Genomic DNA, 27,130 nt, shown 5'->3' with positions numbered 1-27,130 from the left:
TAGATATAAATATCCAGTGTGTTGACTTACATCACTTACAGTAAGCTTTCTTTTCTCTGTTTCTCTCCTTAACCATGGAGTCTAACTTACAGCTGCTTGACTACACTTTTGTTTTTACACATTGTAGACATACTGTGAAAAGTCAACAACTTGACCTTTAGAAAAGATGAATGAAAAACATTACTACTTTCCAAAATTGCTTTTTAATCTTCAATTTTCACTTAAATGATTGTTGACAACTTGTGAATATTTGAAAATGTGGACAAATGTCTTGTTTTGTCGCTTCAAGTAGGCGTACGGTTTCAAAAGCTATTTCGACATTTTCTAATTTTATGCTCATGTTTTTTTGGGTTTTATACTTTACAGAAACACAGAGTTATGTTTCAACAAACCTCAAGAAAAAAATCCTATTTAAAAATGTATTTGTAATCCAATTTGTTTGCAATTTTTCCAGTTTACAATTTGATTTAAAATACAGTTAGAAATGTTTGCTGATTTAGAAAAGAAATTTTAAAATGTTTCCAAATCTGTTTTATTATGTAGTTTGATATATTCGTGGTCATATGAGCACTCTTTCTGTGCTGATATGCATGAGAGGCTTCTTAAAGGGAAGTGAAACAATGTGTGAGTGAGTGACTGGTGGAGCATAAAAAGCATCTGACAGAAAGTCCTTAAAGGGGAAAATGGACTCTCACACAGTAAAGGTGTCAAACCGCCCGGTGATTGATTGACAGCCGCAGCCTTCCTGTCCTCTAAGCTGATCGGTGTCTCCTAGGTGATGTCCGTCCCACCCTGACGGTGCTGCCCCCCTCCAGCGTGGAGCTGCAGCAGGGGAAGGCCACGCTCATGTGCCTGGCCAACAAGGGCTTCCCCTCAGACTGGAGGCTGGCCTGGAAGGTGGACGGCAGCAGCAGCAGCAGCAGCAGCTGGGAGGAGAGCAGGAGCCCCGGGGTGCTGGAGAAGGACGGCCGCTACAGCTGGAGCAGCACCCTGAGGCTCCCTGCGGACCGGTGGAGGAAGGTGGGCTCTGTGACCTGTGAGGCCACCCAGGGCTCCCAGTCTCCGCTCTCGGAGACACTGAGGAGAGACCCAGTCCCCAGTGTTCCCAGTCCTGACCTGACTCACTGGGACTTCTGCTACTGGTTTTACTCTGCTACTGCTCTCAGTCTGCACTCAGCACTGTAGTCTCTCTCTCTCTCTCTCTCTCTCTCTCTCTCTCTCTCTCTCTCTCTCTCTCTCTCTCTCTCTCTCTCTCTCTCTCTCTCTCTCTCTCTCTCTCTCCCTCCCTCTCTTTCTCTTTCTCTCTCTCTCACCAGACTCATTTCAACTTCAAAAATTAAAAAAGTAATGTTTTCCTGCTTGCAGATATGATTCTTGATATGTTAAGACAATAAAGATCTGTTTACCAACTCAGCTGTGTTTCCATGGATATTATTATTATATTATTCATTAACTCTGTGACAGAAACATGAAAGTGATTACGTTTACCTGTGATATCCTAAAGATGGGCAGGAGCTAGGTGTGGATGTTAGGATGAAAGGAGGCAATTTTCATTTCCATTTCTTATCACTTTTTGCATGACTGGAGTAAAATTGCTCTCATGTATTGTTTGGAAATTTCTCTCTGTGGTTACACGTAGATAGATAATCCAATGTTTTAACCAAATGATCCCTCATTACTAAAGTGTCCTATTGGTAAAGCCTCTGCCTGTGTCAAGTTTATAGTGTATCTAGAAAATATGCTGAATCTTTGTAATAAATCTACAAAAGTAGTAAGAGCATTTTCAGGAGTAAAGTAAGTAAGTAAAAAGCAGGATATCGTCAGCATAGAGGGATATAACATGAAATATTTACATGTCATCCTTCTGTCTCTGCAAAGGGCTCAAGCACTGAGGCAAATAAAAAGGATGACAACAGACACCCTTGGCATGTCCCCCTTTCTAAGTAAAAGCTAGAAGACTTCCTTAAAAATTAAAAGGAAAAATTGTCATTAACAGAATGTCGTTCAGTTTTCTGAGGCTGAATAAATCACAACAAGTCTAGTGTGTGTTTGTGTTTGCACTGAACCAGTCTTCCCAGTCTTCCCAGTCTTGTTTTAAGAGGCTGAGGAAGGAACAGCTGAATGGTTGTAAAATTGACTTTCAACAGGTTGGAGGTCTGCATGGAGAGGTCAAAGACCAACAGAGATGGATGGATATGCTTAGAAACACAGCCAATAAAATACATATCTACTTCATAAATAATGTCAAATTAATTGCATTTTGGTTCACTGGAAATTACATCAGATTAAAACTATGCATTAAATGATCTTTTGTGATCTTATATTTTTGTAATTCTGCAGAGTTTGAGATTGTTGAGTTTGTCTGAAAAATACTCAGTATGTTTGAAGTTGAACATAGTTAAATAATGAAAATCCTCTAAAATTTCAAATAAAGTATCAATATTTCATAATCTGGATTAAAAGATCTTGCTTTATGACAGTTGAAATTCTATACTTAAAATGTGTTTAACTCTGACTTTAGATTCTCTGTAACAGTGATCCTGTTTCAAACCCTGTTTCATCAACATAATCATTAAAACAACATTAAAAAGAATGTTTTCATGATGAAAACATAATTATTATATCCTATTATAAACTGTCTTTTTGGACAAACCATTGTTGTTTTAGTTTCTCTGCAGCTGTTGAGTCAGATCAGTTCCTCTCCAGCTGAGGGAGGTTTTTGTACGACGTTGTATCACTGTGTGAACGACCAGCGGTAACCACCCTGCTGACAGTAGTAAACTCCTGTATCTTCAGTCTGGACTCCACTGATGGTCAGAGTGTAGTCAGTCCCAGATCCACTCCCACTAAAACGATCTGAAACCCCAGACTGACGGGTTGTAGCAGTATGAATCAGGAGTTTAATAGTTTCTCCAGGTTTCTGAAGGTACCAGTGGAGGTAGTTACTAACACTTGTACTGGTTTTACATCTGATAGAGACAGTCTGTCCTGGAACAACAGACTGAGATTCAGGAGACTGAGTCACAATGATTTCTTCTGATGAATCTATAAAATATGAAAAAGAGGAGAAGGGTTATTGAGACAAATACAGCTTGGAGAAAGATGATCAATATCAAAACAGAAGAGTATAATTTCTTTAACATGGAGAATAGATGGAAGAAGGTAAATGCTGGTTGTTTCAGTGTTTCTCCATCATAGCAGAACATCATTCTGGTAAACCTGGTTGCATCCTGAAGCAAAGTTTTCAGAAGAGAGTCTCACCCTGAACAAGGAGCCCCAGGGTGCCCAGCAGTAGAATCTGTGACATCATCATTGTGCTGCCGGCGTGTCAGTGGCTCTGAAAGGCCTGGACAGCCACTGATCAACACTGGCCTCTTAACGGGTGGAGAGCAGAGAGGCAGGACTGATATGCAAACACACACACACACACACACACACACACACACACACTCAGAGTCAGTGAACTGTAGCTGTCCTGAGCATATCATGGTGTTTCCCCCTCAGTGCTGGGAGCATTGACTATTTAAATGATCCTCATGTTCATGAGATTAATAGAAGGTCTTAATAAAGTGTCAGAGCGTTGTCATCCTAGAAGAGACCACTCCCACACTCCCATCAGGATAGAAACACTATTTATTACACACAGGCTTTTAATTTGGTTTTACCTATTCCTCTTGTTTTTGACTGTATGATTCTTCTACAATCCCTTTTTAAATTAAAACCTGGCATCTTCATTGTTTATCTTAATGGGTTGTATTTGTTTTTATTTTGTCAGCAACTCTGATTTAAAAACTGCTTTCAAATGAGTTTCCCATGTCTTCAGGAGTTTCCCTGTTTTTGGAGTTAGTCTTTAAATCCAGTGGCTTGGCTTTACGGTTCCCCAAAATGAAATTGGAGGAAGGACTAAGGACGGTACATTTGACCGTCCGTCCATCATGCACAATATCTCAGATGCCACTGATTGGTTTTTGATGAAACCTCAGTTGATGATGCATGTTATTGCTCCATTCCAGCATTTCCATAATTACATTGGTCAGCCTCAGGGGGGCACTATAAACTTAGTTTAATTGTACGTCACGCACAATATTTCAGACGCTGCTGATCAGAATTTCAGGAAATTTAAAGGAATGATGCGTCTCATTACAACATTCTGGAATTTTTCCAATTGTGCTGGAGTAAGGAGGGCATTACAATGTTTGTTTACTTGTTGGATTTTTCTTTTTGAGGGAAATTTGGGGGAATGATGCATCTGACCACTGCATTCTCACATTTTCAAAATTACACTGATCAGCTGAAGGGGGAACACATTACCTGGTTTGTTCACTCATCCATGTGTCCCACACAAAATTGCAGATATCACTGATATGATTTTGATCAAACTTTGGAAACTAATGCATCTATCTGCTGCACTCCAGCATTCAAAAGTACATTGATTGACCCAAGGGCAAAAGAACAATTACAGCTCAAAACAAGGTGATTGGCCGAGGTGGGGACTTCGTAATTCATGTGGGACGACATGTTTACTGTTGCCTTGTTTTCTGATGCCAAGGTTTCCTTCTACAGTCTGACACCACATTCCCCTCTTCTGGCCGGACTCAGTGTCTGTACAACAGATACATGTGTTCACCCAACTATTCCCTTCCTTCAAGAAAAAGACTCTCTTGACTTTCCTCTATCTAAATAAGGCTTCCTGATCCAGTTGACTGAATGATCCTCCTGATCTGTTTGGATCCTGACAGTCCAGATATTCCAGGACCAGGGTGGATAAGCTGTTTGGATCATTCAGCAGTGGTTTGGGGGTCGGCATCAGGACAGCTTACTTTGCTAGATGTTGTTGTGCTTTTAATGGGTCTGATTGGGCTTCTTCACTGGAACTGTCCTCTTCATTTGGGGGAACTTTCAGGTTGTTGAGGTGGGAGGTGGGCTGTTTTAACTTCAGAAGGAAAACTGGTAGAGACAGTGTGTGTGTGTGTGTGTGTGTGTGTGTGTGTGTGTGTGTGTGTGTGTGTGTGTGTGTGTGTGTGTGTGTGTGTGTTCAGTGAACTGTATCAGTCCATGCAGTAGCTTCCAGCTGCAGCAGTCAGTTCAGTCTGACTGAGGGAGGTTTTTGTACGACGCTTTATCACTGTGTGAACAGATGCTGACTGTTGAGATAGTGGAAACTCTGACAGTAGTAAACTGCTGCATCTTCAGCCTGGACTCCACTGATGGTCAGAGTGAAGTCAGTCCCTGATCCACTGCCTGTAAAACGACCTGGAATCCCTGATGCTCTCTGAGTGGCATAGTAAATGAGGAGTTTAGGAGTTTCTCCATCTCTCTGTTGGTACCAGGCTAAACAGTGGTCGCTACCCGATAGATAAACCTTGGGACTGGTTCGACAGCTGATGGTGACGGAGCCTCCCGGAGCAGACCTCACTGCTCCAGGCTGAGTCACTGTGACCTGGCCTCTGGACTCTGAGGATACAGAGACAAAAACATAAACCACCGTCATCGTTTTCTCCGCTTCATTTCAGAGGGACGGATGTTCATAGAGGAGAGGAGTTTGATTCTCTGGACTTTACCTGTGAAGCAGCAGCAGAGGAGAGTCCAGATGAGGATGGAGATCAAAGTCATGTTTTGATGAGGAGGATTTCTGTGGCTTCTGTTGTCATGAAGGACAGCTGTCAGTCATCCAGTGTTCAACTCTCAGGACTATAAACTCTCCCAGAGCACTGGAGCATGGTGCTGCTGATGCAAAGTGGCTCTCTATGGAAATGCTCTGACTGACTCCAACAGGGACTTGGATTACTCTGATGATGCTGTTTCTAAATGGATCAATCAATTTACCAAACTCTTGATTAACAATGCATCCAATGTAATTAATTAATTAATATGTAGATTTTGCTTGATGTCTATAAACAAGTGTTTTTCAATAATTTATTTTGTCTTGTTTAAGTTCACTGCTAGAGAAATAAATATCACTACAAGGCAAATTTAACAGTATACAAACCAAAAGTGATTAATGTAGGAATGTTGTGCTATTTGTGATAATTTAGCTAGTTATTACATGAGCTAGCTAGGTTTTACAAATTCAGCCTGATTTTGGTGAGTTTGTTGTTGTCAAAGTGAGAGAGCCGTGTCTCTCTAGAGTGAGAGGTTTTTGTACGGCGGCTCAATGAGTTTGTATCACTGTGGTTGACTTTTGGTGGAGGAACCAGACTGGATGTTGGAAGTAAGTAACCTATCTCATGTTTTTCGTAATCCATGAGCTACATTTTAATTTGTTACATATTCAATGTAATTTAGAAAGCTACGTATTTAATTTTCTATGTTGATGTGTATTTTTTAAATGAGAAATTCCTTCCACCAATGAACAAACAATTTAATAAAATGAATCCGAATGGACAATTTAATAATCGTGAGACTTGGGCCAGAGGAGAAAGTATGTATTCCTAACGATTAATATAAAGTTGCTTCTTGAGGGCTTGTAGTTTTAGTTTTGTCTGACAAAGTGAGAGAGCCGTGTCTCTCTAGAGTGAGAGGTTTTTGTACGGCGGCTCAATGAGTTTGTATCACTGTGGTACACTTTTGGTGGAGGAACCAGACTGGATGTTGGAAGTAAGTTTCTGCACAAATTTTAAACATCATATTATTTATTAAGGCTTTTATTCCTGTGTCTGAATTTTAGAAGTAGATATAAATATCCAGTGTGTTGACTTACATCACTTACAGTTAGCTTTCTTTTCTCTGTTTCTCTCCTTAACCATGGAGTCTAACTTACAGCTGCTTGACTACACTTTTGTTTTTACACATTGTAGACATACTGTGAAAAGTCAACAACTTGACCTTTAGAAAAGATAAATGAAAAACATTACTACTTTCCAAAATTGCTTTTTAATCTTCAATTTTCACTTAAATGATTGTTGACAACTTGTGAATATTTGAAAATGTAGGAAAATCTCTCATTTTGTCGCTTCAAGTAGGCGTACGGTTTCAAAAGCTATTTTGACATTTTCTAATTTTATGGTCATGTTTTTTTTTGGTTTAAACTTTACAGAAACGCAGAGTTATGTTTCAACAAACCTCAAGAAAAAAATCCTATTTAAAAATGTTTTTGTAATCCAATTTGTTTGCAATTTTTCCAGTTTCTGGTTTAATTTAAAATACAGTTAGAAATGTTTGCTGATTTAGAAAAGAAATTTTAAAATGTTTCCAAATCTGTACTCCTTTTATTATGTACTTTGATATATTCGTGGTCATATGAGGACTCTTTCTGTGCTGATATGCATGAGAGGCTTCTTAAAGGGAAGTGAAACAATGTGTGAGTGAGTGACTGGTGGAGCATAAAAAGCATCTGACAGAAAGTCCTTAAAGGGGAAAATGGACTCTCACACAGTAAAGGTGTCAAACCGCCTGGTGATTGATTGACAGCCGCAGCCTTCCTGTCCTCTAAGCTGATCGGTGTCTCCTAGGTGATGTCCGTCCCACCCTGACGGTGCTGCCCCCCTCCAGCGTGGAGCTGCAGCAGGGGAAGGCCACGCTCATGTGCCTGGCCAACAAGGGCTTCCCCTCAGACTGGAGGCTGGCCTGGAAGGTGGACGGCAGCAGCAGCAGCAGCAGCAGCTGGGAGGAGAGCAGGAGCCCCGGGGTGCTGGAGAAGGACGGCCGCTACAGCTGGAGCAGCACCCTGAGGCTCCCTGCGGACCGGTGGAGGAAGGTGGGCTCTGTGACCTGTGAGGCCACCCAGGGCTCCCAGTCTCCGCTCTCGGAGACACTGAGGAGAGACCAGTGTTCCCAGTCCTGACCTGACTCACTGGGACTTCTGCTACTGGTCTTATTCTGCTACTGCTCTCAGTCTGCACTCAGTACTGTAGTCTCTCTCTCTCTCTCTCTCTCTCTCTCTCTCCAGAATCATTACATCTTTAAATAGTAATGTTTTCATGCTCGCAGTAATGCCAATATTCTTGATATGTTAAAACAATAAATATCGTTTCACCAAATCAGTTGTGTTTCCATGGATATTATTATAAAAATAACTAATGTCTTATGATGCTGTCTTAATGGTAACAGTGGTTCCGTTAAATCCACAGAGACTGAGCTCATCTCAGGGTAAAGTGACTAGGATCGTATAAATACTGGTGATGATTTGAGAATAAATGATAGGATTATGTAACGTATTGTCACACATTCATTAACTCCGTCAGTGCCACATGAAAGTGATTGTGTTTACCAGTGGTATCCAAAAGATAGACATGAGGTAGGTGTGGCTGTAAGGATGAAAGGAAGCTATTTTCATTTTTAAACATCGCTTGTCACTGCTTTCATGACTGGAGCAAATTTCTCTGTATGGTTACAAACAAATCCAATGTTTTAACCATTTAAATGGAAAATCGCCCAATGATCTCTCATTACCAATGTGTCATATTGACAAGGCCTCTGATTTTGCCAAGTTTATATCCAGAGAAAATGCTGAATCTGTGTAATAAATCTACAAAATTAGTAAGATACATTTTTAGGATCAGAAATAAGAAGCAGGATATCATCAGCATAAAGTGATATAACATGAGTGTGATCTCCAGTTTTGACCCCTGAAAAATTTCCATGTGAGTTTTCGGTCTCTCCAAAGGGTTCGAGCACTGAGGCAAATAAAAGTGGTGACAAAGGACACCTTTGACCCTTTCCAAGGGTCCAAAAAGTGACTGTAACACATTTGTAAATGCTGAGTCCTGGGGAATATGATATCATAATTGTATCCATTTTAGAAAATTATCCCTCATGAAAAAGGAAGCAGCATCACTGACAGAGGGTTGTTCAGTTTTCTGACCTGAGGTTGAGTGGAGCACAACTCTAGTGTGTGTTTGTGTTTGGACTGAACCAGTCTTCCCAGTCTTGGTTTTGGAGGGTGGAGAAGGAACAGCTGATGGTTGGGAAGTTGACTTTCAACAGGTTGGAGGTCAGCATGGGGAGATGAAACAAAAACAGAGCTGGATCTGACTCACTGGAAAACATTTACATTGAATCTGTTCAACTCTGAGCTTGGGAGAATTGTTTTACTGAAGGACTCTCAGTATGTTTGTATTCAAATGTTACTTTTGTTGGAGAATTGTAATGATTGATTTTGGAATAAACAATACTCAATATATTTGACAAAAAAATCCTATATTGAAATCAGAATTAATTTTATGAACACTATGCATTAAATTATATTATTTGACGAGATGAAATTATTTAATGTAACTTTGCACTGAGATTGTTGAGTTTGTCTGAAAAATACTCTGAAGTAGAAAATAACAGTTAAATAATGAAAATCCTCTACAATATGTATTATTGAAATTGCTAATTAAGTATCACTGTCTCATAATTTGTATTAAAATATCTAGCTTTATGACAATTGAAATTATATACTTAAAATGTGTTTGACTTTGAGTAAACTTAGACTCACTGTAACAGTGATCCTGTTTCAAACCCTATATCAACAATATAATAATTAAAACTGTATTAAATACAGTGTTTTCATGATGAAAATGTAATTTTTGTATGCTGTTATGAACTGTATTTTAGTCAGACCTCTAATGTTTTAGTTTCTCTGCAGCTGTTGAGTCAGATCAGTTCCTCTCCAGCTGAGGGAGGTTTTTGTACGACGTTGTATCACTGTGTGAACGAGCTGTAACCCTGCTGACAGTAGTAAACTCCTGTATCTTCAGTCTGGACTCCACTGATGGTCAGAGTGTAGTCAGACCCAGATCCACTCCCACTAAAACGATCTGAAACCCCAGACTGACGGGTTGTAGCATAATAAATCAGAAGTTTAGGAGTTTCTCCAGGATTCTGAAGGTACCAGCTGAGGTAGTTACTAACACTTGTACTGGCTTTACATCTGATAGAGACAGTCTGTCCTGGTTCAACAGACTGAGATTCAGGAGACTGAGTCAGAATGATTTCTCCTGTTGAATCTAGAAAATATGAAAAAGAGCAGAAGGGTTATTGAGACAAATACAGCTTGGAAAAAGATAATCAATATCAAAACAGAAGAGTATCATTTCTTTAACATGGAGAATAGATGGAAGAAGGTAAATGCTGGTTGTTTCAGTGTTTCTCCATCATAGCAGAACATCATTCTGGTAAACCTGGTTGCATCCTGAAGCAAAGTTTTCAGAAGAGAGTCTCACCCTGAACAAGGAGCCCCAGGGTGCCCAGCAGTAGAATCTGTGACATCATCATTGTGCTACCGGCGTGTCAGTGGCTCTGAAAGGCCTGGACAGCCACTGATCAACACTGGCCTCTTAACAGGTGGAGAGCAGAGAGGCAGGACTGATATGCAAACACACACACACACACACACACACACACACACACACACACACACACACACACACACACAGAGTCAGTGAACTGTAGCTGTCCTGAGCATATCATGGTGTTTCCCCCTCAGTGCTGGGAGCATTGACTATTTAAATGATCCTCATGTTCATGAGATTAATAGAAGGTCTTAATAAAGTGTCAGACCGTTGTCATCCTAGAAGAGACCACTCCCACACTCCCATCAGGATAGAAACACTATTTATTACACACAGGCTTTTAATTTGTTTTTACCTATTCCTCTTGTTTTTGACTGTATGATTCTTCTAAAATCCCTTTTTAAATTAAAACCTGGCATCTTCATTGTTTATCTTAATGGGTTGTATTTGTTTTTATTTTGTCGGCAACTCTGATTTAAAAACTGCTTTCAAATGAGTTTCCCATGTCTTCAGGAGTTTCCCTGTTTTTGGAGTTAGTCTTTAAATCCAGTGGCTTGGCTTTATGGTTCCCCAAAATGAAATTGGAGGAAGGACTAAGGACGGTACATTTGACCGTCCGTCCATCATGCACAATATCTCAGATGCCACTGATTGGTTTTTGACGAAACCTCAGTTGATGATGCAAGTTATTGCTCCATTCCAGCATTTCCATAATTACATTGGTCAGCCTCAGGGGGGCACTATAAACTTAGTTTAACTGTACGTCACGCACAATATTTCAGACGCTGCTGATCAGAATTTCAGGAAATTTAAAGGAATGATGCGTCTCATTACAACATTCTGGAATTTTTCACATTGTGCTGGAGTAAGGAGGGCATTACAATATTTGTTTACTTGTTGGATTTTGCTTTTTGGGGGAAATTTGGGGGAATGATGCATCTGACCACTGCATTCTCACATTTTCAAAATTACACTGATCAGCTGAAGGGGGAACACATTACCTGGTTTGTTCACTCATCCATGTGTCACACACAACATTTTAGATATCACTGATATGATTTTGATAAAACTTGGGAAACTAATGCATCTATCTGCTGCACTCCAGCATTCAAAAGTACATTGATTGACCCAAGGGCAAAAGAACAATTACATCTCAAAACAAGGTGATTGGCTGAGGTGGGGACTTCGTAATTCATGTGGGACGACATGTTTACTGTTGCCTTGTTTTCTGATGCCAAGGTTTCCTTCTACAGTCTGACACCACATTCCCCTCTTCTGGCCTGACTCAGTGTCTGTACAATAGATACATGTGTTCACCCAACTATTCCCTTCCTTCAAGAAAAAGACTTCACCTTTATTTAACCAGATAAGTCAATTGAGAACCAATTTCTTTCTGGCCAAGAGGCAGAAACAGAAGGCAAGTCGGTGCAAGACATTAACACATAAATACAGCAAGTATATAACAACATTAGTCAAATTTAAGACATCACAATATATACAGTATATACAACAACAAAAATCTATGTACTATGGACCAAAAGTCAAAAGCAGGTGCAGTGATCAGAAACTATCGCTTGTAATGAGTTATTAAAGGAGGGTAACGGAATGAAGGTGTGGAGTTTTAGCATCTTCTGCAACTCATTCCAGTCACTAGGAGCGGCAAACTGGAATGAGTGACGGCCAAAGGAGGTGCGGACTTTAGGAATGACCATAATAATGAATTTGCCAGAACGTAAATTGCGGTTACTGATGGAGATATTGAGTAGTGAGCGGAGGTATGGGGGGGTTTTGCCAGTGATAGTTTTATAAATGAACTGATACCAGTGGATTTGCCGCCTGGTATGGAGTGATGACCAGTTGACTAGAGAATACAGGTTACAGTGATGAGTGTTGAAAGGGGCACCGGTGACAAAGCGGATGGCAGTGTGGTAGATGACGTCCAGTTTATTGAGAAGGTTTTTGGGGGCAATCCTGTAGATTAAGTCACCATAATCCAGGATTGGGAGAATGGTCATCTTAACCAGGGTGTGCTTTGCAGAATGGGTGAAAGATGCTTTATTACAGTACAGGAAACCAATTCTTGCTCTGACAGCGTGTTGATGTGAGTTTGAAAGGAGAGTGAACTATCGAGCCAGATACCCAGGTATTTATAGGAGTTGACGAATTCAAGTTCTGACCCATCCAGGGAGGAGATTTTGAGGGGGCAGGCGACTTGGGGTAGGTTCCGGTTGAAGACCATGCATTTTGTTTTTTTTAGTATTTAGGAGAAGGTGAAGGTTGGAGAAGACGTATTGGATACTGTTGAAGCTGTGCTGCAGGGAAGTCAGGGCAGTGTTCAGGGAGGGGCTGGATGTGTACAAAATGGTGTCGTCAGCATACAGGTGGATGTGAGAGCTGCCGGCAGCATGAGCAACATTATTTATGTAGATCTTGAATAGGGTTGGACCTAGAATGGACCCCTGAGGGACACCCATGGACAGGGACAGTGGGTCAGACAGGAAACCCTCAGCTCTCACAGACTGTACACGACCAGAGAAGTAGCTGTTGAACCATGCCAGACATTCCTCTGTGAATCCTATGTCCTTGAGCCTGTCAAGCAGGATACAGTGGTCCACAGAATCAAAAGCCTTTGCCAGGTCAATAAATACAGCCACACAGTACTCTTTGCTGTCGATGGCACATATGATGTCGTTTAACACTTTAAGTGTTGCAGAGACACACCCATAGCCGGTTCTAAAGCCAGACTGCATGATGGTGAGAGCTTACAGCTTACTTTGCTAGATGTTGTTGTGCTTTTAATGGGTCTGATTGGGCTTCTTCACTGGAACTGTCCTCTTCATTTGGGGGAACTTTCAGGTTGTTGAGGTGGGAGGTGGGCTGTTTTAACTTCAGAAGGAAAACTGGTAGTGACAGTGTGTGTGTGTTTGTGTGTGTGTGTGTGTGTGTGTCCTCAGTGAACTGTATCAGTTCCTGCAGTAGCTTCCAGCTGCAGCAGTCAGTTCAGTCTGACTGAGGGAGGTTTTTGTACGACGCTTTATCACTGTGTGAACACATCCTGACTGTTGATAACATGGACACTCTGACAGTAGTAAACTGCTGCATCTTCAGCCTGGACTCCACTGATGGTCAGAGTGAAGTCAGTCCCTGATCCACTGCCTGTAAAACGACCTGGAATCCCTGATGGTCTCTGATTAGCATAGTAAATGAGCCGTTTAGGAGTTTCTCCATCTCTCTGTTGGTACCAGGCTAAATAGTGGGTGCTGCCCGAGTTATGAACCTTGGGACTGGTTCGACAGCTGATGGTGACGGAGCCTCCCGGAGCAGACCTCACTGCTCCAGGCTGAGTCACTGTGACCTGGCCTCTGGACTCTGAGGATACAGAGACAAAAACATAAACCACCGTCATCGTTTTCTCCGCTTCATTTCAGAGGGACGGATGTTCATAGAGGAGAGGAGTTTGATTCTCTGGACTTTACCTGTGAAGCAGCAGCAGAGGAGAGTCCAGATGAGGATGGAGATCAAAGTCATGTTTTGATGAGGAGGATTTCTGTGGCTTCTGTTGTCATGAAGGACAGCTGTCAGTCATCCAGTGTTCAACTCTCAGGACTATAAACTCTCCCAGAGCACTGGAGCATGGTGCTGCTGATGCAAAGTGGCTCTCTATGGAAATGCTCTGACTGACTCCAACAGGGACTTGGATTACTCTGATGATGCTGTTTCTAAATGGATCAATCAATTTAACAAACTCTTGACTAAGAATTGATCTAAGCTAATCTTGGCTGGATATATTAAAAAAGGCCCTTTTTAACAAATGTTTCTGTCTTTTTTAAGTTTACTAATAAAATAATAAATGTAAAAATATATAAACCAAAAGTGATTAAGGTAGGAATGTTGTGCTATTTGTGATAATTTAGCTAGTTATTACATGAGCTAGCTAGGTTTTACAAATCCAGCCTGATTTTGGTGAGTTTGTTGTTGTCAAAGTGAGAGAGCCGTGTCTCTCTAGAGTGAGAGGTTTTTGTACGGCGGCTCAATGAGTTTGTATCACTGTGGTGGACTTTTGGTGGAGGAACCAGACTGGATGTTGGAAGTAAGTTTCTGCACTAATTTTAAACATCATATTATTTATTAAGGCTTTTATTCCTGTGTCTGAATTTTAGAAGTAGATATAAATATCCAGTGTGTTGACTTACATCACTTACAGTAAGCTTTCTTTTCTCTGTTTCTCTCCTTAACCATGGAGTCTAACTTACAGCTGCTTGACTACACTTTTGTTTTTACACATTGTAGACATACTGTGAAAAGTCAACAACTTGACCTTTAGAAAAGATGAATGAAAAACATTACTACTTTCCAAAATTGCTTTTTAATCTTCAATTTTCACTTAAATGATTGTTGACAACTTGTGAATATTTGAAAATGTGGACAAATGTCTTGTTTTGTCGCTTCAAGTAGGCGTACGGTTTCAAAAGCTATTTCGACATTTTCTAATTTTATGCTCATGTTTTTTTGGGTTTTATACTTTACAGAAACACAGAGTTATGTTTCAACAAACCTCAAGAAAAAAAATCCTATTTAAAAATGTATTTGTAATCCAATTTGTTTGCAATTTTTCCAGTTTACAATTTAATTTAAAATACAGTTAGAAATGTTTGCTGATTTAGAAAAGAAATTTTAAAATGTTTCCAAATCTGTTTTATTATGTAGTTTGATATATTCGTGGTCATATGAGGACTCTTTCTGTGCTGATATGCATGAGAGGCTTCTTAAAGGGAAGTGAAACAATGTGTGAGTGAGTGACTGGTGGAGCATAAAAAGCATCTGACAGAAAGTCCTTAAAGGGGAAAATGGACTCTCACACAGTAAAGGTGTCAAACCACCTGGTGATTGATTGACAGCCGCAGCCTTCCTGTCCTCTAAGCTGATCGGTGTCTCCTAGGTGATGTCCGTCCCACCCTGACGGTGCTGCCCCCCTCCAGCGTGGAGCTGCAGCAGGGGAAGGCCACGCTCATGTGCCTGGCCAACAAGGGCTTCCCCTCAGACTGGAGGCTGGCCTGGAAGGTGGACGGCAGCAGCAGCAGCAGCAGCAGCTGGGAGGAGAGCAGGAGCCCCGGGGTGCTGGAGAAGGACGGCCGCTACAGCTGGAGCAGCACCCTGAGGCTCCCTGCAGAGCAGTGGAGGAAGGTGGGCTCTGTGACCTGTGAGGCCACCCAGGGCTCCCAGTCTCCGCTCTCGGAGACACTGAGGAGAGACCGGTGTTCCCAGTCCTGACCTGACTCACTGGGACTTCTGCTACTGGTTTTACTCTGCTACTGCTCTCAGTCTGCACTCAGCACTGTAGTCTCTCTCTCTCTCTCTCTCTCTCTCTCTCTCCCTCTCTGTCTCTCTCTCTCTCTCTCTCTCTCTCTCTCTCCCTCCCTCTCTTTCTCTTTCTCTCTCTCTCACCAGACTCATTTCAACTTCAAAAATTAAAAAAGTAATGTTTTCCTGCTTGCAGATATGATTCTTGATATGTTAAGACAATAAAGATCTGTTTACCAACTCAGCTGTGTTTCCATGGATATTATTATTATATTATTCATTAACTCTGTGACAGAAACATGAAAGTGATTACGTTTACCTGTGATATCCTAAAGATGGGCAGGAGCTAGGTGTGGATGTTAGGATGAAAGGAGGCAATTTTCATTTCCATTTCTTATCACTTTTTGCATGACTGGAGTAAAATTGTTCTCATGTATTGTTTGGAAATTTCTCTCTGTGGTTACACGTAGATAGATAATCCAATGTTTTAACCAAATGATCCCTCATTACTAAAGTGTCCTATTGGTAAAGCCTCTGCCTGTGTCAAGTTTATAGTGTATCCAGAAAATATGCTGAATCTTTGTAATAAATCTACAAAAGTAGTAAGAGCATTTTCAGGAGTAAAGTAAGTAAGTAAAAAGCAGGATATCGTCAGCATAGAGGGATATAACATGAAATATTTACATGTCATCCTTCTGTCTCTGCAAAGGGCTCAAGCACTGAGGCAAATAAAAAGGATGACAACAGACACCCTTGGCATGTCCCCCTTTCTAAGTAAAAGCTAGAAGACTTCCTTAAAAATTAAAAGGAAAAATTGTCATTAACAGAATGTCGTTCAGTTTTCTGAGGCTGAATAAATCACAACAAGTCTAGTGTGTGTTTGTGTTTGCACTGAACCAGTCTTCCCAGTCTTCCCAGTCTTGTTTTAAGAGGCTGAGGAAGGAACAGCTGAATGGTTGTAAAATTGACTTTCAACAGGTTGGAGGTCTGCATGGAGAGGTCAAAGACCAACAGAGATGGATGGATATGCTTAGAAACACAGCAAATAAAATACATATCTACTTCATAAATAATGTCAAATTAATTGCATTTTGGTTCACTGGAAATTACATCAGATTAAAACTATGCATTAAATGATCTTTTGTGATCTTATATTTTTGTAATTCTGCAGAGTTTGAGATTGTTGAGTTTGTCTGAAAAATACTCAGTATGTTTGAAGTTGAACATAGTTAAATAATGAAAATCCTCTAAAATTTCAAATAAAGTATCAATATTTCATAATCTGGATTAAAATATCTTGCTTTATGACAGTTGAAATTCTATACTTAAAATGTGTTTAACTCTGACTTTAGATTCTCTGTAACAGTGATCCTGTTTCAAACCCTGTTTCATCAACATAATCATTAAAACAACATTAAAAAGAATGTTTTCATGATGAAAACATAATTATTATATCCTATTATAAACTGTCTTTTTGGACAAACCATTGTTGTTTTAGTTTCTCTGCAGCTGTTGAGTCAGATCAGTTCCTCTCCAGCTGAGGGAGGTTTTTGTACGACGTTGTATCACTGTGTGAACGGGAAGCTGTTACTCTGCTGACAGTAGTAAACTCCTGTATCTTCAGTCTGGACTCCACTGATGGTCAGAGTGTAGTCAGTCCCAGATCCACTCCCACTAAAACGATCTGAAACCCCAGACTGACGGGTTGTAGCAGTATGAATCAGGAGTTTAATAGTTTCTCCAGGTTTCTGAAGGTACCAGTGGAGGTAGTTACTAACACTTGTACTGGTTTTACATCTGATAGAGACAGTCTGTCCTGGAACAACAGACTGAGATTCAGGAGACTGAGTCACAATGATTTCTTCTGATGAATCTATAAAATATGAAAAAGAGGAGAAGGGTTATTGAGACAAATACAGCTTGGAGAAAGATGATCAATATCAAAACAGAAGAGTATAATTTCTTTAACATGGAGAATAGATGGAAGAAGGTAAATGCTGGTTGTTTCAGTGTTTCTCCATCATAGCAGAACATCACTCTGGTAAACCTGGTTGCATCCTGAAGCAAAGTTTTCAGAAGAGAGTCTCACCCTGAACAAGGAGCCCCAGGGTGCCCAGCAGTAGAATCTGTGACATCATCATTGTGCTGCCGGCGTGTCAGTGGCTCTGAAAGGCCTGGACAGCCACTGATCAACACTGGCCTCTTAACGGGTGGAGAGCAGAGAGGCAGGACTGATATGCAAACACACACACACACACACACACACACAGAGTCAGTGAACTGTAGCTGTCCTGAGCATATCATGGTGTTTCCCCCTCAGTGCTGGGAGCATTGACTATTTAAATGATCCTCATGTACATGAGATTATTAGAAGGTCTTAATAAAGTGTCAGAGCGTTGTCATCCTAGAAGAGACCACTCCCACACTCCCATCAGGATAGAAACACTATTTATTACACACAGGCTTTTAATTTGTTTTTACCTATTCCTCTTGATTTTGACTATATGATTCTTCTACAATCCCTTTTTAAATTAAAACCTGCCATCTTCATTGTTTATCTTAATGGGTTGTATTTGTTTTTATTTTGTCAGCAACTGATTTAAAAACTGCTTTCAAATGAGTTTCCCATGTCTTCAGGAGTTTCCCTGTTTTTGGAGTTAGTCTTTAAATCCAGTGGCTTGGCTTTATGGTTCCCCAAAATGAAATTGGAGGAAGGACTAAGGACGGTACATTTGACCGTCCGTCCATCATGCACAATATCTCAGATGCCACTGATTGGTTTTTGATGAAACCTCAGTTGATGATGCATGTTATTGCTCCATTCCAGCATTTCCATAACTACATTGGTCAGCCTCAGGGGGGCACTATAAACTTGGTTTAATTGTACGTCACGCACAATATTTCAGACGCTGCTGATCAGAATTTCAGGAAATTTAAAGGAATGATGCGTCTCATTAAAACATTCTGGAATTTTTCCAATTGTGCTGGAGTAAGGAGGGCATTACAATATTTGTTTACTTGATGGATTTTGCTTTTTGGGGGAAATTTGGGGGAATGATGCATCTGACCACGGCATTCTCACATTTTCAAAATTACACTGATCAGCTGAAGGGGGAACACATTACCTGGTTTGTTCACTCATCCATGTGTCACACACAAAATTGCAGATATCACTGATATGATTTTGATCAAACTTGGGAAACTAATGCATCTATCTGCTGCACTCCAGCATTCAAAAGCACATTGATTGACCCAAGGGCAAAAGAACAATTACTGCTCAAAACAAGGTGATTGGCCGAGGTGGGGACTTCGTAATTCATGTGGGACGACATGTTTACTGTTGCCTTGTTTTCTGATGCCAAGGTTTCCTTCTACAGTCTGACACCACATTCCCCTCTTCTGGCCTGACTCAGTGTCTGTACAATAGATACATGTGTTCAACCAACTATTCCCTTCCTTCAAGAAAAAGACTTCACCTTTATTTAACCAGATAAGTCAATTGAGAACCAATTCTCATTTACAATGACGACCTGGCCAAGAGGCAGAAACAGAAGGCAAGACGGTGCAAGACATTAACACATAAATACAGCAAGTACATAACAACATTAGTCAAATTTAAGACATCACAATATATACAGTATATACAACAACAAAAATCTATGTACTATGGACCAAAAGTCAAAAGCAACCGGTGACAAAGCGGATGGCAGTGTGGTAGATGACGTCCAGTTTATTGAGAAGGTTTTTGGGGGCAATCCTGTAGATTAAGTCGCCATAATCCAGGATTGGGAGAATGGTCATCTTAACCAGGGTGTGCTTTGCAGAATGGGTGAAAGATGCTTTATTACGGTACAGGAAACCAATTCTTGCTCTGACTTTGGAGAGCAGCGTGTTGATGTGAGTTTGAAAGGAGAGTGAACTATCGAGCCAGATACCCAGGTATTTATAGGAGTTGACGAATTCAAGTTCTGACCCATCCAGGGAGGAGATTTTGAGGGGGCAGGCGACTTGGGGTAGGTTCCAGTTGAAGACCATGCATTTTGTTTTTTTAGTATTTAGGAGAAGGTGAAGGTTGGAGAAGGCGTATTGGATACTGTTGAAGCTGTGCTGCAGGGAAGTCAGGGCAGTGTTCAGGGAGGGGCTGGATGTGTACAAAATGGTGTCGTCAGCATACAGGTGGATGTGAGAGCTGCCAGCAGCATGAGCAACATTATTTATGTAGATCTTGAATAGGGTTGGACCTAGAATGGACCCCTGAGGGACACCCATGGACAGGGACAGTGGGTCAGACAGGAAACCCTCAGCTCTCACAGACTGTACACGACCAGAGAAGTAGCTGTTGAACCATGCCAGACATTCCTCTGTGAATCCAATGTCCTTGAGCCTGTCAAGCAGGATACAGTGGTCCACAGAATCAAAAGCCTTTGCCAGGTCAATAAATACAGCCACACAGTACTCTTTGCTGTCGATGGCACATATGATGTCGTTTAACACTTTAAGTGTTGCAGAGACACCCATAGCCGGTTCTAAAGCCAGACTGCATGATGGTGAGAGCTTACAGCTTACTTTGCTAGATGTTGTTGTGCTTTTAATGGGTCTGATTGGGCTTCTTCACTGGAACTGTCCTCTTCATTTGGGGGAACTTTCAGGTTGTTGAGGTAGGAGGTGGGCTGTTTTAACTTCAGAAGGAAAACTGGTAGAGACACCATGAACAACATCATGAATTCTCAATTGTGTGTGTGTGTGTGTGTGTGTGTGTGTGTGTGTGTGTGTGTGTGTGTGTGTGTGTGCGTGTGTGTGTGTGTGTGTGTGTGTGTCCTCAGTGAACTGTATCAGTTCCTGCAGTAGCTTCCAGCTGCAGCAGTCAGTTCAGTCTGACTGAGGGAGGTTTTTGTACGACGCTTTATCACTGTGTGAACAGACGCTGACTGTTGATAATGTGGAAACTCTGACAGTAGTAAACTGCTGCATCTTCAGCCTGGACTCCACTGATGGTCAGAGTGAAGTCAGTCCCTGATCCACTGCCTGTAAAACGATCTGGAATCCCTGATGCTCTCAGATTAGCATAGTAAATGAGAAGTTTAGGAGTTTCTCCATCTCTCTGTTGGTACCAGGATAAACGGTGGTAGCTACTAAAATAAACCTTGGGACTGGTTCGACAGCTGATGGTGACGGAGCCTCCCGGAGCAGACCTCACTGCTCCAGGCTGAGTCACTGTGACCTGGCCTCTGGACTCTGAGGATACAGAGACAAAAACATAAACCACCGTCATGGTTTTCTCCGCTTCATTTCAGAGGGACGGATGTTCATAGAGGAGAGGAGTTTGATTCTCTGGACTTTACCTGTGAAGCAGCAGCAGAGGAGAGTCCAGATGAGGATGGAGATCAAAGTCATGTTTTGATGAGGAGGATTTCTGTGGCTTCTGTTGTCATGAAGGACAGCTGTCAGTCATCCAGTGTTCAACTCTCAGGACTATAAACTCTCCCAGAGCACTGGAGCATGGTGCTGCTGATGCAAAGTGGCTCTCTATGGAAATGCTCTGACTGACTACAACAGGGACTTGGATTACTCTGATGATGCTGTTTCTAAATGGATCGATCAATTTAACAAACTCTTGACTAAGCATTTATATAAGCTACATTTTTACAAACGAACACAAACTCAAACAAAAAGTTTTTCATCTTGTAAATTTGGGACATAAATTGAAAGTTTAGATGATTTCAATCAGTTTGGGGTTTTTTTCACAGTGAGTGAACAAAACTAATTTGAATTTGTTTTATTTATTTCCAACGTAGTTTAGTATATTCCTGGTCATATGAGGACTCTTTCTGTGCTGATATGCATGAGAGGCTTCTTAAAGGGAAGTGAAACAATGTTAGCCTGGTTCCCGACTCCTGAATCGCGACCCGCCCACTCTTCAGATTTGTCGAGTGATTCAGAGAGTCTGGTGTTGCTCTATTCAACGGCGATTTCTCCATCGGAAAAACGATCGGACCAATCAGAGCCTTTGTGGGCGGGACTAAAGTTTGAACCGTTCGTGCAACGGGTTTTTCATTGGCGTTTCGGCAGAATAATATTTGTTGAAATCATTCCTTAACCGACATATTGTCTTTACAAAGATGATATTTTTTGTCAAAAACGACCGACATTCTTGGTAAAGTTAGTAAATACGCCCAGCATCAGTGTAACTGAAAATAACGTCAGAGCGGCCGGATACGTCAGTCACTAGTGATCGGTTCGGGGAAAATCAAACCCCCCCACACAGAAAACGGCTAACAAGGAGGAAATGTCAGACTCAATAATGAAGTGGGAACGAAATGGCCATTCAGTCTGAATATCAGGCTAAAACAATGTGTGAGTGAGTGACTGGTGGAGCATAAAAACCATCTGACAGAAACTCCTTAAAGGGGAAAATCCACTCTCACACAGTAAAGGTGTCAAACCGCCTGGTGATTGATTGACAGCTGCAGCCTTCCTGTCCTCTAAGCTGATGAAGGTCACCCTCATGTGCCTGGACAGCAACAACAGTAACGCCGCTATTCTTAATATGTTAAGACGATAAAGACTTTTCCACAAAATCAGTTGTGTCTCCATGCATGGATATTAATATAAAAATAACAGATGTTTTATGTTGCTTTCTTAATGGTAACAGTGGTTCCATTAAATCCACAGAGACTGAGCTTGTCTCAGGGTAAAGTGACTAGGAGTTTACAATTACTGGTGATAGTTTGAGACAGTTATGTAATGATTATGTAATGCATCGTCACACATCCAGTAAACACATCCACATCCAATAGATGGTGGGCTTGACTGGTATAATGCTGTATTCATATGATGGTAAAAAAAAAAACAGAATCAGAATCAAATATATTTGTTGTATAATTTTATATATCCTTTCTTGTGCTTTATTATAATAATTGTCTTGCCTCTAGTGCAGTGGAGGGAGGGAGACGTGGCTTTGCTGAGAGTTTATTTACAAATGTGTTGCTGTTCTTGTCGCCCTCTAGTGGTCAGAAAATGTCACTTATTGCAGCTTTAAATCATGTTGGGTTGCACCATTAGAAATGTGCTCTATAAATACATTTGATTTGACCATTTTGTACAAAGTTTCTTTCATACACAGTCAGATGTTCATCATCAGATGTTTCAGGGTCCATAACTTCTACTTGGAGGAGTTGTTTGACTGTTTATGTGTGTGTGTGTGTGTGTGTGTGTGTGTGTGTGTGTGTGTTCTGAGAGAGAGAAAAAGACATGTTTGTTTTGAATTTAATGGTGTTGTGTATATTCTTGATGAGGTGTGCTCTATGATTAATATTTGTGTATTTTAATTCATTTTTGCATTGCATGCTCAAATTTGATCTTCTGTAATGAATTTAAATAAAAGTATTTTTATGCAGTTATAGATTTGAATTACTTACTGAAAATATTTCATACTGTTACTCCAAGGATCCAGATCACTTCACCTCATTGATTGACAAAACATGAATGATAATACAAACTACTACTACATATTAGTCTAAATTATAAATTCACTCTTAGTTTCATGTAGAGAAATTAAGTCATATTTCCTCATTGCCGATTTCATTATTATAGGAAAACTCTTCACATATATATATAATATATATATTTTTTGCCTGTCAATCAACTGATGCGCCGCCCACTTCGCTCCAATGGGCCGGCCGCCACGGACTGTTGGGGAGTTTAAACTCTAACAATGCAACATATTTTATAAGCTTATCATATGTTTGCATGTAAAATCTTATTCTGCAAAGTATAAGTTACATAACTATATATAACTATAACTATATATCTATACATATAGTTAATAGATATAACTATATATAACTAATAACTACAGCCGTCAGATAAATGTAGTGGAGGAAAAAGTAGAAAGTCTCACAAAATGGAAATACTCAAGTAAAGTGCCAGAACCTCAAAATTGTACTTAAGTACAGTACTTGAGTAAATATACTTAGTTACTTTCCACCTCTGCATAATAGTAAAAAGACAATAACATTTCATATCAGAAACTAATTTCCACAGAAACAGGGTGAGTTGTTCCCTGTTGGGATGTTGTGCGTGTGTGTGTGTGTGTGTGTGTGTGTGTGTGTGTGTGTGTGTGTGTGTGTGTGTCTGTATCAGTTCCTGCAGTAGCTTCCAGCTGCAGCAGTCAGTTCAGTCTGACTGAGGGAGGTTTTTGTACGACGCTTTATCACTGTGTGAACAGAGCTTGACTGTTGATAATGTGGAAACTCTGACAGTAGTAAACTGCTGCATCTTCAGCCTGGACTCCACTGATGGTCAGAGTGAAGTCAGTCCCTGATCCACTGCCTGTAAAACGACCTGGAATCCCTGATACTCTCTGATTAGCATAGTAAATGAGAAGTTTAGGAGTTTCTCCATATCTCTGTTGGTACCAGGATAAAAGATGGGTGCTGCCCGAATTATAAACCTTGGGACTGGTTCGACAGCTGATGGTGACGGAGCCTCCCGGAGCAGAGCTCACTGCTCCAGGCTGAGTCACTGTGACCTGGCCTCTGGACTCTGAGGATACAGAGACAAAAACATAAACCACCGTCATGGTTTTCTCCGCTTCATTTCAGAGGGACGGATGTTCATAGAGGAGAGGAGTTTGATTCTCTGGACTTTACCTGTGAAGCAGCAGCAGAGGAGAGTCCAGATGAGGATGGAGATCAAAGTCATGTTTTGATGAGGAGGATTTCTGTGGCTTCTGTTGTCATGAAGGACAGCTGTCAGTCATCCAGTGTTCAACTCTCAGGACTATAAACTCTCCCAGAGCACTGGAGCATGGTGCTGCTGATGCAAAGTGGCTCTCTATGGAAATGCTCTGACTGACTCCAACAGGGACTTGGATTACTCTGATGATGCTGTTTCTAAATGGATCAATCAATTTAACAAACTCTTGATTATCAATGTATCTAATCTAATTAATATGTAGATTTGGTTTGATTTCTATAAACAAGTGTTTTTCAAGAATTTCTTTTGTCTTGTTTAAGTTCACTGCTAGAGAATTAAATATCACTACAAGACAAATTTAACAGTATACAAACCAAAAGTGATTAATGTTGGAATGTTGTGCTATTTGTGATAATTTAGCTAGTTATTACATGAGCTAGCTAGGTTTTACAAATTCAGCCTGATTTTGGTGAGTTTGTTGTTGTCAAAGTGAGAGAGCCGTGTCTCTCTAGAGTGAGAGGTTTTTGTACGGCGGCTCAATGAGTTTGTATCACTGTGGTGGACTTTAGGTGGAGGAACCAGACTGGATGTTGGAAGTAAGTAACCTATCTCATGTTTTTCGTAATCCATGAGCTACATTTTAATTTGTTACATATTCAATGTAATTTAGAAAGCTACGTATTTAATTTTCTATGTTGATGTGTATTTTTTAAATGAGAAATTCCTTCCACCAATGAACAAACAATTTAATAAAATGAATCCGAATGGACAATTTAATAATCGTGAGACTTGGGCCAGAGGAGAAAGTATGTATTCCTAACGATTAATATAAAGTTGCTTCTTGAGGGCTTGTAGTTTTAGTTTTGTCTGACAAAGTGAGAGAGCCGTGTCTCTCTAGAGTGAGAGGTTTTTGTACGGCGGCTCAATGAGTTTGTATCACTGTGGTACACTTTTGGTGGAGGAACCAGACTGGATGTTGGAAGTAAGTTTCTGCACTAATTTTAAACATCATATTATTTATTAAGGCTTTTATTCCTGTGTCTGAATTTTAGAAGTAGATATAAATATCCAGTGTGTTGACTTACATCACTTACAGTAAGCTTTCTTTTCTCTGTTTCTCTCCTTAACCATGGAGTCTAACTTACAGCTGCTTGACTACACTTTTGTTTTTACACATTGTAGACATACTGTGAAAAGTCAACAACTTGACCTTTAGAAAAGATGAATGAAAAACATTACTACTTTCCAAAATTGCTTTTTAATCTTCAATTTTCACTTAAATGATTGTTGACAACTTGTGAATATTTGAAAATGTGGACAAATGTCTTGTTTTGTCGCTTCAAGTAGGCGTACGGTTTCAAAAGCTATTTCGACATTTTCTAATTTTGTGCTCATGTTTTTTTGGGTTTTATACTTTACAGAAACACAGAGTTATGTTTCAACAAACCTCAAGAAAAAAAATCCTATTTAAAAATGTATTTGTAATCCAATTTGTTTGCAATTTTTCCAGTTTACAATTTAATTTAAAATACAGTTAGAAATGTTTGCTGATTTAGAAAAGAAATTTTAAAATGTTTCCAAATCTGTTTTATTATGTAGTTTGATATATTCGTGGTCATATGAGGACTCTTTCTGTGCTGATATGCATGAGAGGCTTCTTAAAGGGAAGTGAAACAATGTGTGAGTGAGTGACTGGTGGAGCATAAAAAGCATCTGACAGAAAGTCCTTAAAGGGGAAAATGGACTCTCACACAGTAAAGGTGTCAAACCGCCCGGTGATTGATTGACAGCCGCAGCCTTCCTGTCCTCTAAGCTGATCGGTGTCTCCTAGGTGATGTCCGTCCCACCCTGACGGTGCTGCCCCCCTCCAGCGTGGAGCTGCAGCAGGGGAAGGCCACGCTCATGTGCCTGGCCAACAAGGGCTTCCCCTCAGACTGGAGGCTGGCCTGGAAGGTGGACGGCAGCAGCAGCAGCAGCAGCAGCTGGGAGGAGAGCAGGAGCCCCGGGGTGCCGGAGAAGGACGGCCGCTACAGCTGGAGCAGCACCCTGAGGCTCCCTGCGGAGCAGTGGAGGAAGGTGGGCTCTGTGACCTGTGAGGCCACCCAGGGCTCCCAGTCTCCGCTCTCGGAGACACTGAGGAGAGACCGGTGTTCCCAGTCCTGACCTGACTCACTGGGACTTCTGCTACTGGTTTTACTCTGCTACTGCTCTCAGTCTGCCTCAGTACTGTAGTCTCTCTCTCTCTCTCTCTCTCTCTCTCTCTCTCTCTCTCTCTCTCTCTCTCTCTCTCTCTCTCTCTCTGTCTGTCTCACCAGAATCGTTAAATCTTTAAAAAGTTTTCATGCTCACAGTAATGCTGATATTCTTGATACATTGAGACAATAAAGATCTTTTCACCAAATCAGTTGTGTTTCCATGGATATTATTATAAAAATAACAGATGTCTTATGATGCTATCTTAATGGTAACAGTGGTTCAATTAAATTCACAGAGCCTTAGCTTGTCTCAGGGTAAAGTGACTAGGATTTTATAAATACTGGTGATGATTTAAGAAGAAATTATGGGATTATGTAATGTATTGTCACACAGTCATTAACTCTGTGAGTGCAACATGACAGTGACTGTGTTTACCTGTGGTATCCTAAAGATAGGCAGGAGCTAGGTGTGGATGTAAGGATGAAAGGAGACTATTTTCATCATTGCTCTCATTTATTTTTTGCAAATTTCTCTGTATGGTTACACCTACATAGGCAATACAATGTTTTAATCTAATAATCCTTCATTACCAAAGTGTCCTATTGGTAAGGTTTAGGATGTTGTAAATTTTATCCTGATCCAGATGATATGCTGAATCTTTGTAATAAATCTACAAAAGTAGTATGAGAAATTGCAGGATATCATCAGCATAAAGTGAT

The 27,130-nt window shown here is 40.7% G+C and overlaps 1 protein-coding gene and 4 pseudogenes across 1 annotated transcript; 3 read left to right on the top strand and 2 right to left on the bottom strand.

Annotated features, from left to right (window-relative positions):
- Window positions 1-5,122: 5,122 nt before the first annotated feature.
- Window positions 5,123-5,491, bottom strand: LOC144538423 (Ig kappa chain V region 3547 pseudogene; annotated as a pseudogene).
- A 555-nt stretch (window positions 5,492-6,046) lies between these two features.
- Window positions 6,047-7,783, top strand: LOC144538422 (Ig kappa-b4 chain C region pseudogene; annotated as a pseudogene).
- Window positions 7,784-9,627: 1,844 nt separating this feature from the next.
- On the bottom strand, window positions 9,628-13,782 carry LOC144538421 (uncharacterized). Its single transcript, XM_078282455.1, has 5 exons — window positions 13,694-13,782; window positions 13,259-13,586; window positions 12,576-12,806; window positions 12,097-12,188; window positions 9,628-9,932 (listed from the first exon to the last, which is right to left on the bottom strand). The coding sequence occupies exons 1-5, from the start codon at window positions 13,743-13,745 to the stop codon at window positions 9,628-9,630; spliced, it is 1,008 nt and encodes a 335-aa protein (XP_078138581.1). The 5' UTR covers window positions 13,746-13,782.
- Window positions 13,783-14,142: 360 nt separating this feature from the next.
- On the top strand, window positions 14,143-15,633 carry LOC144538420 (Ig kappa-b4 chain C region pseudogene; annotated as a pseudogene).
- Window positions 15,634-22,008: 6,375 nt separating this feature from the next.
- LOC139909947 (Ig kappa-b4 chain C region pseudogene) lies at window positions 22,009-26,560 on the top strand (annotated as a pseudogene).
- The last annotated feature ends 570 nt before the right edge of the window (window positions 26,561-27,130 follow it).

The sequence above is a fragment of the Centroberyx gerrardi genome, unplaced genomic scaffold (assembly GCF_048128805.1).
Source record: "Centroberyx gerrardi isolate f3 unplaced genomic scaffold, fCenGer3.hap1.cur.20231027 Scaffold_502, whole genome shotgun sequence".
In the NCBI taxonomy this organism is placed as follows: Eukaryota; Metazoa; Chordata; class Actinopteri; order Beryciformes; family Berycidae; genus Centroberyx; species Centroberyx gerrardi.
The sequence above is the reverse complement of the archived record's forward strand: the minus strand, read 5'-3'. Positions and strand labels throughout refer to the sequence as shown.